At 33.5% G+C, this 16222-nt stretch overlaps 1 protein-coding gene across 1 annotated transcript; it reads left to right on the forward strand.

Annotated features, from left to right (window-relative positions):
- Positions 1-5992: 5992 nt before the first annotated feature.
- Positions 5993-6414, forward strand: LOC116173093. Its single transcript, XM_031490377.1, has 2 exons — positions 5993-6109; positions 6164-6414. Exons 1-2 carry the CDS (start codon positions 6062-6064, stop codon positions 6377-6379), a joined length of 264 nt encoding a protein of 87 aa, XP_031346237.1. The 5' UTR covers positions 5993-6061; the 3' UTR covers positions 6380-6414.
- The last annotated feature ends 9808 nt before the right edge of the window (positions 6415-16222 follow it).

The raw sequence follows: 16222 nt of genomic DNA on the forward strand, positions 1-16222 counted from the left end.
GCAATTAGACTGATATAGGAATGCTAATTCCAATTTATTGCCATTATTTTATGCTTACATTTATTGTATATAGTTTTTTTTTAATAAATAAATATCGATGATTTGTACTTATCTTGTAGTTACTGGACCTGATTTCCGGAATTTTTTTCTGAGTTATTCGGTTAGTTACTTATAAGAATTCGCTAGTGGCATGACGCATCGTTTGAAATAGGTACCTTCCTTTCTAAATTATAGATCGCAATTTATCAAGTAGTGAGAAAATCAGAGCGGTGTACCTTAGAGGATGAATATATTTGGTTTTTGTGTGCCACTCTGAATAAAAAGACATTGGTACCTTTTTTCGATTTCTATTATGGTAAAGGAATTATAATCCGCGGATTATAATTCCTTTACCATAAGATATCGAAAAAAGGTAGGAGCCAAAGCAAAAAAATATACAAGATGTACTGAAAAAAGTAGCAAGTACTTATAATTTCCGGTTAATCTGGAAGTAAGTAGTAGTCATTAACAATACAGATTTAAACAATTTTTCGTTTGTAATTTACTTCAAAGGAAAAATTCTAACAAAATGGGGGAGTAATAAATTTTATACTGCAGAATATAGATTACATTTTGATAAAAGTCTTTATAAGGATTATTGAATTTTTCAAAATAAGTATACTGGTCAAGCAAAAAAGTTATAGGAGCTAACCTCATTTATTTAAAAGGATCTCTGAATCTACAAATATCTTTTTCCACCAGGGATATTAAAAAAAAGTTCACGTATTAAAAAAATTCAAAGATTTTGAGCTTTCTTGGTGTTGTATTTTTGAAAAGAGAATTCAATATGCTATCGTTTTAGATTAAAATATGCAAGGTGTTCCGGTCTTATAACTTTTCTACCTGACCTCGAATACTTACTTTGAAAACGCCAGATAAACCACCAACCGAGGGGTTGATCACGGGGGAAATTCTTGTCTCTCATATAAGGAATAGCTGAGACATATGCAGGACATGGACGAAATTAGACGAAATTCTCGGGAAATATTAGAACATTTTGGGGAAATAGGAGGAAACCTCAAAGGAATGAGGAAATTATATGTAAATATTAGGAAATGCTAAAAAAAATAAGAGGAAATTCTGAGGAAATCTAGAGGAAATTTTAATGAAATAAAAGGTTTCTACTCGTATAAGGAAGTAACGTTACTCATTTTCACCTTAATTCGGAGAAATTTTGCGTAATTTTGGGGAAATTTGGGGTTAATGCAATTAACAATTCAGAAATATTGGGAAAACTAAGGCACATAGCAATTTTCAGGCGACGAAGAAAATGTTTTTCCCTTAAAATAAGTAAGGGAGATTCTTGTCCTACATATAGGTAAGAAATTTCGAGGACATATACAGGAAATGGACAAAATTAGACAAACTTAAGGGAAATGATGGTAATTTTTAGGCAATAAAAGAAATCTTGGTCCCCTAAAACAAGTTGTGATCAACCCCAAGGGTAATTCTTGTATCTCATATAGGAAATTTCGAGGAAACAACTAGCAAAAATGTAGAAAATGGAAGAAATTGGAGAAAATTCTGGGGAAATACTAGGAAATTCTGGGGAAACAGTAGGAAACGTCACAAGAATGAGGAATTTGTAGGTAAATATTAGTAAATGTTAAGGAAAGAGGAAATTCTAAGGAAATTTTAAGGAAATGAGTTTCTACGAGTATAAGGAAGTAGCGCTATTCATTTCACGTTTATTCGGTGAAATTTTGTGTAAATTTGGGGAAATGTTAAAGCACTGCTAGAAATTTTGGGAAAATGAATAAGGGAAATGGTGGCAATTTTCCTTTCCTTCTTATAAGAAACCTTGTTCTTCCTATAAGAAATTTCGAGGATATACGTAGGAAATGGACAAAATTAGACGAAATTCTGGGGAAATATTAGGAAATTTTGGGGGAATATGTAAAATTCCGAGGAAATCTAGCGGAAATGTTGAAGACATCAAGGGAAATGGTGGCAACTATAGGCAATAAAGGAAACTTTTCTCCCCTAAAATAAGTCGCCAAGTAATACAATATAGGGATAAGAGTGTTGATCAAAACTAACATCATTTCCGAAAACAAAATGAATTGTGAATTTTTTTTTGCCGGGTAATATCGAATTTTATTAGTATTTTAAGGGTGGATTCACCTCAGAGTGCCTATTTTGTTAGTTATTCTACAGACGAGTATCGACTCTTTCTTGTCACCAGTAGCGTATCAAACTCATTGAACTTTATTGAAGAATTGGAAAGTACTTATTTTTTATGTAACGTATTATACCCTTAACTTTAACGATTTCGCCTTTTTTCCATAAAATTTGACTGTTTTTCGGAGAAAGTAAATCGCGCCCTACACTTCTACATAATTTTTTTATGTCCTTTGTCGTAAACAAAATTTTTCATTGACCTTCGCCACATGAGAGCTCCTAAACCGAATTTACATTCAACTGTTTAAAGAGATGTTCCTCCTCCCCACCCCCCTCATATTTTATAGGTTAGAGCAATATTTCCTCCATGAAAATGATACAACATTCATATGCATGTTTGTTGGGTATTATTTGGGAAAAAATCCTTTTTATGCTTAACCACGAATCTTACTCCATCTAGTGCCAAATGTAGAAACTTGATAATAATTTCCAGCGATAAAATATCTTATATCAAGAGATTTGCATTGCAAAGATAGCTGACATAGGATGATGAGGCACTGAGATCTATAGTTTCTTTTAAGAGTCCACCCAAGTAGTGTACATTTCTTGGATTGTGACGAATCCTATTGGCTCTTAGAGATCGGCTCACTTAATTACTAGACGTCATGTTGAAAAAGGGCGTTAAATAACTAAGTAACAATAAGTGGGGGTCATCTCAGGGATATGTTGCATTCTCCTGGCGCGATCGCCGTGCAGCTAAAAGTATACATTTCCACTAAATGTTACTTAACGTCGTTAGTGAACAAACGGGGTTGAACTTTGTGCAATACGGGACAATAAAAATCGCAGTTGAATCCACAATATGTACGAAAAATTGAAGGGGTAGAATTTGCCAGTGGCAGGTTTCTACAGTGTACAGTGTTTTTTTAAACTAATTTTTCAGCAATTCTTCTTATTATGTAAGTTGTGGCCCTAAAAAGGATCGATTTAAAAAAGTTTTTAATGCCCCCGTAAATGCTCGAAATGTTGGACATCAAGCTCTATGCAGCCCCGAAGCCTCTCATGGGTAGACAAAACTGCAGCCAAAGTGTGTAATTCTTTGCATCAATCAATTCATTTTGCAATCATCAATTGCGACTCTTGGTATGTTACGTATTGCATTACGAATCCGGTTTTTCATATCTTCTCCGGTCGTAGGTTCAGTTTGACACACGATGTCGATTAACCGCCCACAGAAATACATGGAAACAGAATTCCTCTTCCAATCCACCGCTGTTAAAACACTGCATTAATATGCTCTCGCACAATAATGGCAAAATATGCCGGGAGACCATGCAACTGCAAACAAAAAGTTTTTCCGTGAGCACATCTTCCAACAACAGCGCCCAACGGTAATTAATTGGCCAAAAAGTCAAGAAAGACGTCGCCATTTAGGGATTGCTCGAAAAATATGGCCCAATAATTACACATCAACTTATCATCTATTATAAGGCCAAGGTATGTGACTGCTCTATCGCTTGGAGTAGGGTTTATTGCTCAGAAGGTCATTACATCTGTTTTAACTTCGTTTAAATGTAGTTTATTAGCTAGAAACCATTCATTGACTTTTGCCTGGGTATCCGACATTAAGCTCTGTATTACCCTGACAAGAAATTGTTGTCATCTGGAAAAAGGGTCCACTTACTGGTGTACAAGTACTTGGTGAAGCATTAATGAAAATTAAAAATAGTATGGGTCCCAATACTGAACCTTGGTGAACTCCATGTTGAACGGGTAGCGTTTTAGACTTTGAGTTATACACTACAAATTCTTGCCTACTTGTAAGTACGACTTTAGCAAAGCCACTGGGTTTTGATTGAACTTGCCAATCAGTATTGAATAAGATACACAGTCAAATGCTGTGCTCAAGTCACCAAAAATTGACCCTGGGAAATATATTACTTTTCTCAAATCCTTCTAGTATGAATTTGGCACGGAATTTGATTAGATTATGAACTGCCGTGGTAGTAGAGCGTGCTTGTGTTTCAAATATTCAATTAATTCATTGCCAAGTGCCTTTCGTGGGAACTCTAACGGAAATAAAACTTTTACTTGCTTACAATCATAAATAATTGAGGTTGACGTTTGAAATAATTTTGATATTGTAGAGAAGAATTTTATCAGCACAGGGGTAACCACCCCTAACTTTGTATCAATAATATCGTTTTCTGTAAGAGGACATTTCTTACATGAGGTACTGTTATGTAACTTATATAAATTAACAATTGTTAAGGAAAATTTGGGTTTGAATGGGTAAAGATAGCAATTTTTTGACAAATTTAAAGCCATTGGTATTACATGTATTTTAGTCAACTTCTAAATCGTTATAAAAAAGTAGTTTTGCATTTAAAATTGGGTATGATTTCAATACAGGAAATTTAGAAGTGAAGGAGATTAATATGAAAATGTATAAAATATGTTTTGCCATCTTTTGTTATTAGATTTAATATTAAGTCAAAGTTAATTGGCAGAGATCGTGGTGACGAATTTGATCTAATTAAATTGAAATTCCTGGTAGAAATTTCAAATAATCAAATATGTAAAGGAATTGTAAAATGGTACAAGCTCATTATTTAGATTTGTCGTCAATGCATCCGACAATTTATTTAAATTTTATTTAAACTCGGTGTTTAATTTTGCAAGCAAGTAATTAGTACTTAGTCACGTGTCTTTAAAACTGGAAAAAGTATGTCTACCATCGATTTTGATGTAATTTTTTCCTTTGTGAACATTATATATAAGAATTAGATGATGTGTAGAAATGTATGCGAGCCTATTCCAACTCGTTTGTGACAATCCTACATGAAAAAATGGTCTATACTTCTGGTCGAATTTTAGTAAGAGTTCCGTTTATTTGCTTAAAATAATCACATGAGGGCCAAGTTCTCAAAGCAATTTTTGTAACACGTACAATATTTCTATAGTGTCCTTAAGAAGGAATTTTGAGGCATACGTTGCCAACTTCGACCACGATACCTTCGATACCAACAATGTATGTACCTCTACCGTTCTGGTTATATTTTGGTCAAAGTTATTTACTTGAAATGCTTCTAACCAAATTAAGTAGGGTAATATACAGGGTGAAGGGCACGCCATCCCCTTTAAGACATGCAATAGTTATAGTACATCAACCATATTTATCATTTTTTAATATAATCGTATCAAAATCATTAATTTTTGTACATACCTAGGACGGAATTGTGAAGAGTCCATTGAACCCCGTATAATATTTTGACCTAAAGATAATAAAATATATTATGATACGTCACGACCATTTTAAACATTTCTAATTGATAACAGATGTTCACAATTGCTCTTCTAAATGCATTAAAACTTTTGTACCTACTAATTGATATTCGGCCTACAGTTTGTGTTCCTTACTCTTTCCCAAAAGTAAACTCATGAGGGTGCTACAGAGAGTAATTCTCGGGGCAAGCTTTCATTGGATATTACTGGATACAGTGAGTCCTAAAGATGATTAGGTACAATATTGAAAAAACCGTTGGAGCAAGTGTATTATTTATGCTGTATGCTAAAAATTGAAATGCACTTGTTCAAATTTATTTGTAACATAAACTCAGCACACAGAAATTGCACAAATTACCCATTTTTATTTAATGTTGGGAGATAATACTCGTTTACTTCCATTTCAATTGAACTCTTTTTCTTTTATTGATAACACCATATTGTATACGTTTTTGTCTGTAATCGCCAAAACATTACCTAACAGTATTACGAGTGCACTTGTAATGCGCACCATGTACGAAGACACGGTGCGTTATTGCAGAAATGGGTCACACGTAAAGTCAATAATGGGCAGTTTCACGAAATCGTTAAGTATATAATAAGGTACCCTCGGTAGATGGAATCATTCGAATCTCAACCCGCTAACGAAATGGCAACCAAAGTTGTAAGTATTTCGGTTTGTAGTTTAGGTGTTCATCTCATTTTGCGTATTTTTCAGATTTTAGTCTTTGCAATTTGTTTAATGTCGTGCTGCATGGCATCGCACGTGGTACCAGCGTTTGGAGCAGCCTACGTCGCCCCATATGCCAGTTCGTACACGGCCCATGTCGTGAACCACGCGGTTGCCGCCCCCGTAGTTGCGCCAGTTGCAGCGTACAGCGCGTATTCAGCTTTACCATATCCTTACACCGCACCCTTAATTCTGAAGAGATAACTGCCAGTATGCCTAATGTGAATTTTGACGTTTTGGAAGAGTAATAAATAATTTTGCATTATAATACCTCTGCGCCTTTAATCAAAGGGTTTTGCGCTTCTCTGGTAGCCTGTAGGTACTTTATTGTGATACGGCAAGCTTTCTGCTCGTTATTTGCATCAAAATGCAGAATTTTTTAGTTAAAATTTTTAGAAAGAGACCGTAGCCATTTCTTGAAATAACCCTTTTCATGTATTTTACTGTAAGGGTTGAAAAACTGAGAACTCAGTTTGCAAAGTGTATATTCCCCAAACCCTAACAGCAGACATGATGCCAAACAACCCCCTACTATCTCTAAACAGTGCCACTACTAACCGCCAAGTGTTACCCAGATAGTTAGTATTCAAAGTGCGTTGATTTGTACACGTAAATCAAACAATGTGAAAGAGAAATCAATTAAAATCGCATTTTAAATATGTGACAAACATGCGTCGCGAAGAAATCGAAATTTATTTAGTGTTACATAAATTAGTAACAACAGCTGATGGTAACTTGTATTCGTTCCATGAGTCCATTGCTTGACGTGCTTGGTTATGGGGTAATTAACGTGTATTGGTATAGGCTTTACAAATCTGGAGCTTTTCCGCACACTAATTCACAGTGGAAAGCTTAGAACTGGATACAAAATGGCGTTGACGATAGTTTTTAAACTTTTGTATATTTCTTTATATGGCACTTCATACCGAGCAATATCATACGTGACTGGTTGACAGCTTTTATCACTATCTGGACTGGTTTAATGACGATTATGATATTAATTGAAGCCCTTTTTCTAATTAACCGTTTCAAAGTTGTTTTATTTTATTTATGAAATAAAATACCCTTGGTGCCGTTTAGCTTGCCGAAAGGGATGTCACAGAGGTACATCTCTGACCCATGTTTGATGACGATAGTTGTCTTTCTCTTTGATATCTGTGAATAATCACAGTTTCTGATTTTTTTAAAACTAATTTTACAAATAATCACGATTTCTATTTTATAATTTAACCCCTAATTGGACATAATAAATATTATTGTAATAAATAAATTTTACCCCCTGTGGGTTCGGGGTTAGGATTGGCCCACTCCCGTCCTGGAGATCGTAAGAGGCCATCAATGGACAGGGGAGGCGTTGAGTCCTCTTCCTTCTTAGACTCCACCAAACATCCTTCCATTCTGAACACGTACCCTTCCATCGTCTTCCAATTTATCCCGTGTGAAGTTATCCCCCCCCCCCCTCCAACATTAAAATAATGAATCGTCAAATACTTCCTTCGTTTGCACATTAATTGCAGATTTTTCGTTTGCACATTTCTCTAAATAAAATCAAAAAAAACAAATTTAGGGGGGGAGGCAACTTCATGATTCCAGCCCCTATTGATGGAACACCATTATTTCCCTTGTTTGCACATTGATTGCATATTGTAGACACACTTCGATTTTTCGTTTGCACATTTCTCTGAAAAAAGATATTGAAAAAACAAATTAGGGGGGGGGGGGGGCAACTTAAATTGAACGGTATATAATTCATTCGTTTGCAATTTGTTTGCACATGTAGCATACCTCGATTTTTTGTTTGCGCATTTCCCTAAACAAAATCTGAAAAAATAAAAATTGGGGGGCTACCTTCACGACTTTACTCTTCCAACATTAAAATAATGGAGCGCTATATATGTCATTCGGTTTTACTTCGTTTGCCTATCCACGCACAAGTTCTTCCTTTACAGTTTTTACTAAAAAAAAGTAATTTCAGGGGCCTAATTTTAGACCCTAACCTTAAAATAGAACTGTATATTATACTTTATCCGATTTCACCTCCCTAAAAACGAAATTAAGAAAATAAACGGGGTAGGGTACATTCGCCACTTTTTATCGAACGTCCCTAAATGCATATTTTGCACTGATAGATTTTAGTTTGTCTATTTCGGAAACGGGGTGTTTTATTTTTGTTACACCATTTCCGATACCACGTTTATTTCGTTAGCACGTCGTCTTAAGTATTAACTTGGAAATTTATGACGCGATCTTCATGACAATATTTAACGCCACATTTTTGCAAATTTATTTGTAAAAGGGTAGCTTTCAATATCAGTCGAGCACATTCTTCGGTACTACCCTGAAACGAGAGAGAAAACATTAGAACAAGGAATAAACATCCATTAAGAAAATAATGCTCTATAGACATTAAAAGATACAAATAGGGCAAATTTCCATTCCACCGAATGCTCGCTTATTTATTGTTACAATTCCACTATCAAATCTCCCGAACATATAACTTTAAAACACAAATAAAAAAAAAAACCTCAGCTTAGTTTAGATTTTAATTTTTAATTTGTACTAATACTTTTTTTGCGTTTCGTCAAACACTATACTAACCTAAGCATGTTTTAAGAACCTTATTGTACTAGTTCAGGAATTATAACATTGCAGAAAAAATGTAAATGATCAAATTTTAACAAATTTCCAAATTTAAAACGCCGAGCGCCAGTACACATACTTTAGAGAAATTATTGAATTCCCACAGTAGTTCAAAACTCTCAAAAGCATTCTAGTAAAAAATAAGGATACATATCGGACAAAATTTTCCAGGAAATTTGCCCCATAGGTATTCTCGCACGATTAGGGCGTTATGCGCGAGTGCACCATCCTGTTGAAGCCAACGGTTTCCAACTTTTGTTTTTTGTGTACGGTATATCGTTGTTTTCGTAATACAAAATGCTTCTCAAACGTATGTACTTTTTTATGGGCCATATAAAAATAAAGTTAGTGAGGCTTTCCACGAAACAAAGCGTTGTCTTGAAAATCTCTCAATACTGTCACATGAAGCTCAAATAGTGGCAATGGGAAAGTGTTTTTATTTATTTATTTTTGTATCTGTTCAAAATTCAAATAACATCAGAAAAAATAAAATAAAAATCGGCAAATTTCGTTTTTTTTTTGGCATATTTTTAGAAGTAATCGGAATTTTCTGGTTTTCTGTACAACAAATGTTCCCTAGTTTGACCATCTTCTTACCTTCTATGGTTTCCGAGATTGCCATGATAGACATCCTGATCTTGGACACAAAATGAATACCAACTTAATAACTTAATTTTTGTTAATTATAATCCTAAAGAAAACTTTATGTTTAGAACTCCTTTTTGGCGCTTTCCCCAACAAGTATTGTTTTTATTGGATATGTCCCAGAGGGTTATTTAGCAAAAGGACTTCTGATAATAAGAACTGCATGCCTATATCGTTATTGATTGTGAAATTGAATAAAATACCTAGTTCTTATTCCGGAATAAAACATTGCATAAACGATCTCAAGTCAATTAGGAGCTAAATCTTTCTGTATCTGCCTAACGAAGAGGTATTTGGAGTCCTGTTAAAGGAATTTGTGGGTCCCTTGATGGCAGTATGTAAAGTAACCATCATGTAGTCTCATAGGATTACCCAAAATTTAAAATTTGAATTTTCCCACCGTAACTAACTAAACCCTGCACTAGTACTCGATGGAGAGTGATTGTTGCAAAATGAAAAAGTTTAAAAATCCTTTTATTGATCAAATCTAAAGCTATGTAGACGTCGTACCACAGTTACTTGACACCGAAACCCAAAGGATCTGAGATCGATATGCGCTGAATTCGCACAGAAAAATCTTCGCCACCTAGTAATAAACTAAGTAATTATGGTACCATTCTGGTGCACAGTATTCCATTGCAATTACCAAATAACTAATATTTGGCACATATAACATATAGAAAACAGCATAAATACATTTAGATAATTTTAAAATTGGATGGCCAGTCCATCCCACACAGATCTGTGTTTAGCTGCTCCTGGTCCTAAAAGAAGTGAACAAACATTTCTCTACTAATTTCTATTCCGGAACACTGCATAGGAATAAAAAAGTTTCTTTTTAAACAGTCATGGCATTATTCTTGGGAAATTGAAGTTAATATTGAAACTTTTAATCTAAAGTGATAGGTATAGACACTGTGATTAAAACTATAACAAAACTGGTTAGAAAATTGCATTCCCCTAATTTAGGAATAATACAACGCACAAAAGATCCCAAAACAACTCAAAAGAGCTTCATGTTTTATGATAACTTTTTTGCGTTTCCTTTTCAAGAAAAAAGGAAATCCTAAACGTTCTCTATACTCTGCATGCAACTTTGTAACTTAACGAAAAGACGAATTAGGTATACAGTTACTAACAATAATATTGGTACTTAATTGGATCGCACCGTAAACTACCTACTCGTAACAATTGTTTAGCACTACTGCAACGATTATAACCAATTCAGTAATGTTAACCTCGACCAAATTTCAAGCATTTCACTGCATTCCTAGCATAGCGAAAGTGGAGGAAAATAAATACTTATATCAACCGTATAGTTAATTAATCATAAATCAAGTAAAATTTATTTAACGAATCGTACCCTTCACATTTTGCAAAATTTACCTAAAACGTAAACTAGGAATTAATTAAGATAATTGTGGTAATGTAAGTCAAGTACGACGCTTCAGTTGGGGTACAAAATTAATTACGATCGTTGATCACATGAAGAGGTGTGTCCGCCACGGTCGCGGTATCACTTTGTATACGTGAAAGTAGAACAAGTGTGATTTTTGAGCTGCTGTTAGTACCTCTGAAGTGTAGCAAAAGTTTGAAAAAAAGTTAGGTGAAAGAACGTAGACAAGTAAACATTCTCGAGATATGTACATGATCAGGTTTTAATTTCTTTTGTTAGAAATTATGTAACACTTAACCGCACGCATGCAGTTTCTAGAAGGTATGGGATACGTTACGTAACTTTTGTATACCTACTGTTTTGTTCCAGTTGAATAACTTCGTCCATATCGCGTCGGTGAAAACTTCTCAGGTGTGGGTTTACCCTATGCATCCACAGCAAAACGTTCGCGTATGGTGCACACTGGTTTCAATGTGGTGCCTACATATTTTCAGAACAAAATTTTGTTCGAATCTGCTTAAAATTCAGACCCCACTCATTTGAAGGGTAGTAAGCAAACTCAGTAGAAAAGTTCCCCCAAATAAAAGAGATCTTTATTAAAAGATTTAGTTCCACTTACCGAAAGCACTTGGCATACTAATCCTGAAAGAGAGCACTTGTAATATATAGGACGTAAACAAAATTGAGATGTAGAGATGTATAAAACGAACATTCTTCTTAGTGTGTACGCCAACTTCGTAATACTCCCAATAATTGCATTTTAAATCACCAACAAGAAGCATAAAAGGCTTCATCGATATTGTACAGGGTGAGTCAACGATTGCGCGGAGTAACTTAATGCCTTGAAGATAAGATTTTTCGATAAAGTGCTTTTGTTTTATGATATGGTTGAATATTCTCCACATTTGAAAAATATTTGGAATTATACAGGGTGCGCTCACAAAGTACGGCGCCCAAATGGTACATTTTTTTAAATAGAAACCCCCCGTATTTGAATGCATTTTTGAATGCTATATGTAATTTACATAATAGTGAGGTGGCCATGCAAAAAAAGGCAATTTTTATCTATCTCGTCCAAAACGAAAATCATATCGATTAATTTATTTTTAAAACAATTTATTTTTAAGTCCAAAAACTAGAGAAAAAGTAAATACATTTGACTACAAAGCAAATTTAATTTAACTCGTAATGTCATCCAGTCAGTGATATTAGTTTCATCTTTTTTCATATTCACCTCGTTATTATGTAAATTGGAACTTATTTCAGATTAAAATATAAAAACTAGGAAAACCAAGATATTTGTTTATATAGTTCTTTTAAATAGTTCTTAAAAAAGAGTTATCGTTTTAAGAGCTTATTCAAGATATGCTTTTCTTTAAAAGATCCACAGTTTACTTGATATGTGCGAAAATTTAATGATTTTTCTTTTAAATGTTATAGAATCTTTAGTATTAGAAATACAGAAATATGCAAAGAACAAAAATTGTAGATGTTTTTCCGGTTAATAAGACACATTTATTAATTTCCACTCTTCTTTTATAATTTTCGAATTATAATGCAAATTTACATTTTTTTAAAGGCAACATCGATAGTTGGTTGTGACATTTTCTTCTGTTTACAGTGATATAAGGTTCGTTGTACTTACTTTGACAAATAAGCGCGATACAGAACTGTTTGTATTATTGTGAGTATAGTAAAAACAGAGTTTGCCATGGGAAACATTATTGTCCTCTTAATTACTCAATCAATTATAATATTTAACTCAGGATTTAACTTAAAACTTTCGGGATACAAATAAATTTCTACTTTGAAGTAATTACATGCCAAAAAATTAATCTGGCTCGGCAAATGTTAAAATTGTCCATCATTAATATTTACACACAAGCAGCATCTTTTCGCGATATAATTTCCAGCTTTCCGTATTATCCTACCATCTAAATTGCGAAAGGAATTTACCACAGTTTCACGTAGTCCTGCTTTTGTCGCATACGTTCGCTGATAAATTAAACCCTTTTAGAACATCGAAAAGAAGAAAATCTAAAATTGAAAGATCGGGTGATCTTGGTGACCGACCCATTCCTACCTATCCAAGATTTCGCGATTCAATAATTCCGCACCAAACATCCAAGTTTTCTTTGAGGCCTTCAAGAATGAACAGCAGTATTTTGTTTATTTATTGTTTTCCATGGCATGATACGATCTACTTTTAACAGTGTGTTGAATATGATATGATTTAACTTTCATAGTGAATTTTCGAAGATGGCTTTTTAATATGTCATATGTGCTAGATATTGTTTTCAATGGAAAACTGTTTATTTACCTCTCAATATTACGAAAGTACATTTAGCAAGCCTTATATCGTTATAAAGAGAAAAATTTGTCTTTTTTAAAAATGTCAAAGGCAACTATGACTACCATTTAAAAAAGTAAAGTTTCTATTATAACTACTGATGTTAAATTACACGTTTTTTTATAGTGCATAATATTACGTGTAAAATTACCAATTGTTTACGTTTTTTATGTATTTTATGTAATTTATGTAACTTACCATTTTTTTAAAAAAAATCGTAATTTTACAGTAAAATTACCAGTAATTTATGTTTTTTATGTAATTTACAAATATTTTTGTAAAATTACCTGTCATTTATGTTTTTTATGTTTTTTTTTCAATATTGTATAAACCTTTTTGAATTTTGTGAGTGTTTGAAAATAAAAACACTTGTTAAATTATATATTTTGGTGTATTAAATAAAATACCCAAATAGTAGGTATTTCGCCATCACGCGTCGTTTGGAGGAAGAAGCTCCAGATCGCGAATTAGAGGCTGTATCATCTTCATTAAACCAAACTAAATTCAACGGTGAATCGTTTACGTTGGTAGTACCGTTGATGGTCTGTGGTAGTACCGATCAAAATGTATCAAATAGGTATTACATTTATGTAACTTACAAAAATTACGGTTTTTTAAATTAAAAGCATAAGTTTCATAAAAGACATAAATTACATAAAAAAACCGGCCTCTTGTAAGTTACGCGTAATATAACCGTTTTTTATGTAACTTACAAATCGTTATTTTACAACCCACATCACTAATTATAACTCAACAATTGTAAAATATAGAAGGAAATTAGTATGTTCATCAAGTTAAGCATTAAAATGTCTAAAACTTTTATTCGTGCATTTTGTTTTTTTAATAATAACGATTCTACAACAGTTAAATGAAAAATGACTAAATCTGTTTTCGCTCATATCTAGTAAACTGTGGATTTTTTAAAAATACAAAAGCATATCTAAAATAAGCTCTTAAAACGACAATTCTTTCCTCATTTAACCGAATCTGTATGGTTTTCGAGATCTCAATGCTTAAAATTTAAAAAAAAAAACCATACTCGTTATGAAGGGCAAAGATGGCGCCATACTCGAAAATCTGTTATTACACATTACATAATAATTTCTGGTTAAAAATGAACAAGAAATATCATGAAAATCAAATAGGCATTTGTTTACAAATTTATATTCCATTAAATTCATACCAACCAGTCGAATAACCGAGTCTATATACTGTTATATTATACCGGGTGAATATTCCAAAAGCTTTATTGGAGACCTTATTGGGTTTTAAGGTTTTTAAAAGAAAAAAGTTGAAACAATTTTCTTCCGAAAGTATAGAGCAGTTTCGGAAATCTAAGGAAGTTGTAGGCTGTAAAAAACTTACAGCAATTTTCAAAGTTGTAGAGGGCTTTAGGAAGTAAGGTCGGGTTGGCGAGTATATTGAAAAAGTCGAATGCTATTTTGAAACATTCCCAAATACGAAACCTTTCAAAAACAACATTTCAATATTGTCGAACCAAATAAACAAGTGATCTTTAACGTAACCGTTTACGACTACAATGCCGTGTAGTAAGAACTTTTGTAATTTATTTATCCATTGGCAATATTTCTTTACCTTAATTGAAATTTTTGTTTTACATTTTGTTTTACATTTACTTTATATATTTATGCAAGGTAATGAAATAAAGGCATTTATTATTATTATTATTATATTTCGAAATCGGTCCATACTTTACAATCGTACGAAATTCTCCGCCAAATCCAATTCGAAGGCGTAAACCTATCATCTTAGTTTTCAGCGTGATGCACGTTAATATTATGATAAATGAAGTAGCAGACTAAGAACTCGTTATCCGTGGCTAGAACCAGAACTAGAACAGTATTAGCATAAATTGGTCTTGTCATTGATCTACAATGACATTTAGCAGTTTATCGTTTTTAAATTATGGCTATTAAGTTTGAGATTTATGTATTGCGTTGATCCGAAAACCTTTCGACTTAATCCGTACAGGAAGCTTACTGTAAATAAAATATTAAATATAATAATTTGTTAACCGTGTCTATTCAACAAGCCGTACTTGAAGATTGACGGTATTTCGTATAGCAAATGGATGCAAATAAAATTCTCTACTGGATTAGTCTCTTAGTCCGTATAAAGAGTACCAGTGGACAGAACAAAAAGGAAGAATTGTGAAAAGGGTGAAAAATACTGGCCCTAGAAACTTTTGTTGTCGGGAAACCTGTTGGATTATGTGAACTGCGTGTAATTGAAACATTTTACAATATTTTCTTGTATTTGCCACTTTTTCCTGGCAAAGTACACACTTCCAAAGCAAATAATGTCTAATCGTGAAAAGGTGGCAATTATAATATATACTTGCCAGAAAAGGTGACATTCTGCAAAATTTCTAGAAAAAGGAAAGTTGTTATATATGTACCTACATCTACGCTTTTGTAGGCATCTGATTGGCAGAAATCGTCAGAACTTACAAAAAGGCAGCAGTTTGGTTTTCAGCGACACAATTTATTTGTAACGGGTGCAAGACGTTTTGCTTCACTTCACTTCACAATAGAGAACGAACCAAGGAGTATGCAGAGTTGGCACCCTTACGCCCAATCTACATTATCGGTCAAGTCACGGTCAGATCACGCTCCAGGTACGGTGCGGTCAATTATTGCAGCGTGTATCCCTTAAAGCCCGTTCACATTATCGGTCAGGGTACGGTCAGGCCGATAATGTGAATCTGGCTTATGTTATTCCAAAAAAAAAGAGGGTTCAGATTATAAATAAACGTAATCGCTTTAAAAATGTGGTTGGTGATGTAGAAAACCTAAGTGAATTTGCTAAATATGCAATAATGAGAGTAAGTATGCAGAACTAGCATGTGCATTTTCAAAATTCATGTGGTAAATCCGGCATTAATGAACCGTATAGGAAAATCCTAAGCTTAGCCATGATAAATTCAATATTGATGTTTCCAAAGTTAAATTGCACCCCAGACATAACGTTGCTTGATCTTTACCATTAATGCAGC

Source organism: Photinus pyralis, unplaced genomic scaffold (genome assembly GCF_008802855.1).
Source record: "Photinus pyralis isolate 1611_PpyrPB1 unplaced genomic scaffold, Ppyr1.3 Ppyr1.4_LG6, whole genome shotgun sequence".
Classification (NCBI taxonomy): Eukaryota; Metazoa; Arthropoda; class Insecta; order Coleoptera; family Lampyridae; genus Photinus; species Photinus pyralis.

Bases quoted from the DNA above. Each gene is read 5' to 3' on its own strand.
- LOC116173093 (XM_031490377.1), top strand. From the start codon at position 6,062: ATGGAATCATTCGAATCTCAACCCGCTAACGAAATGGCAACCAAAGTT. The intron at 6,110-6,163 runs GTAAGTATTTCG...CGTATTTTTCAG, and splicing joins ACGAAATGGCAACCAAAGTT to ATTTTAGTCTTTGCAATTTG.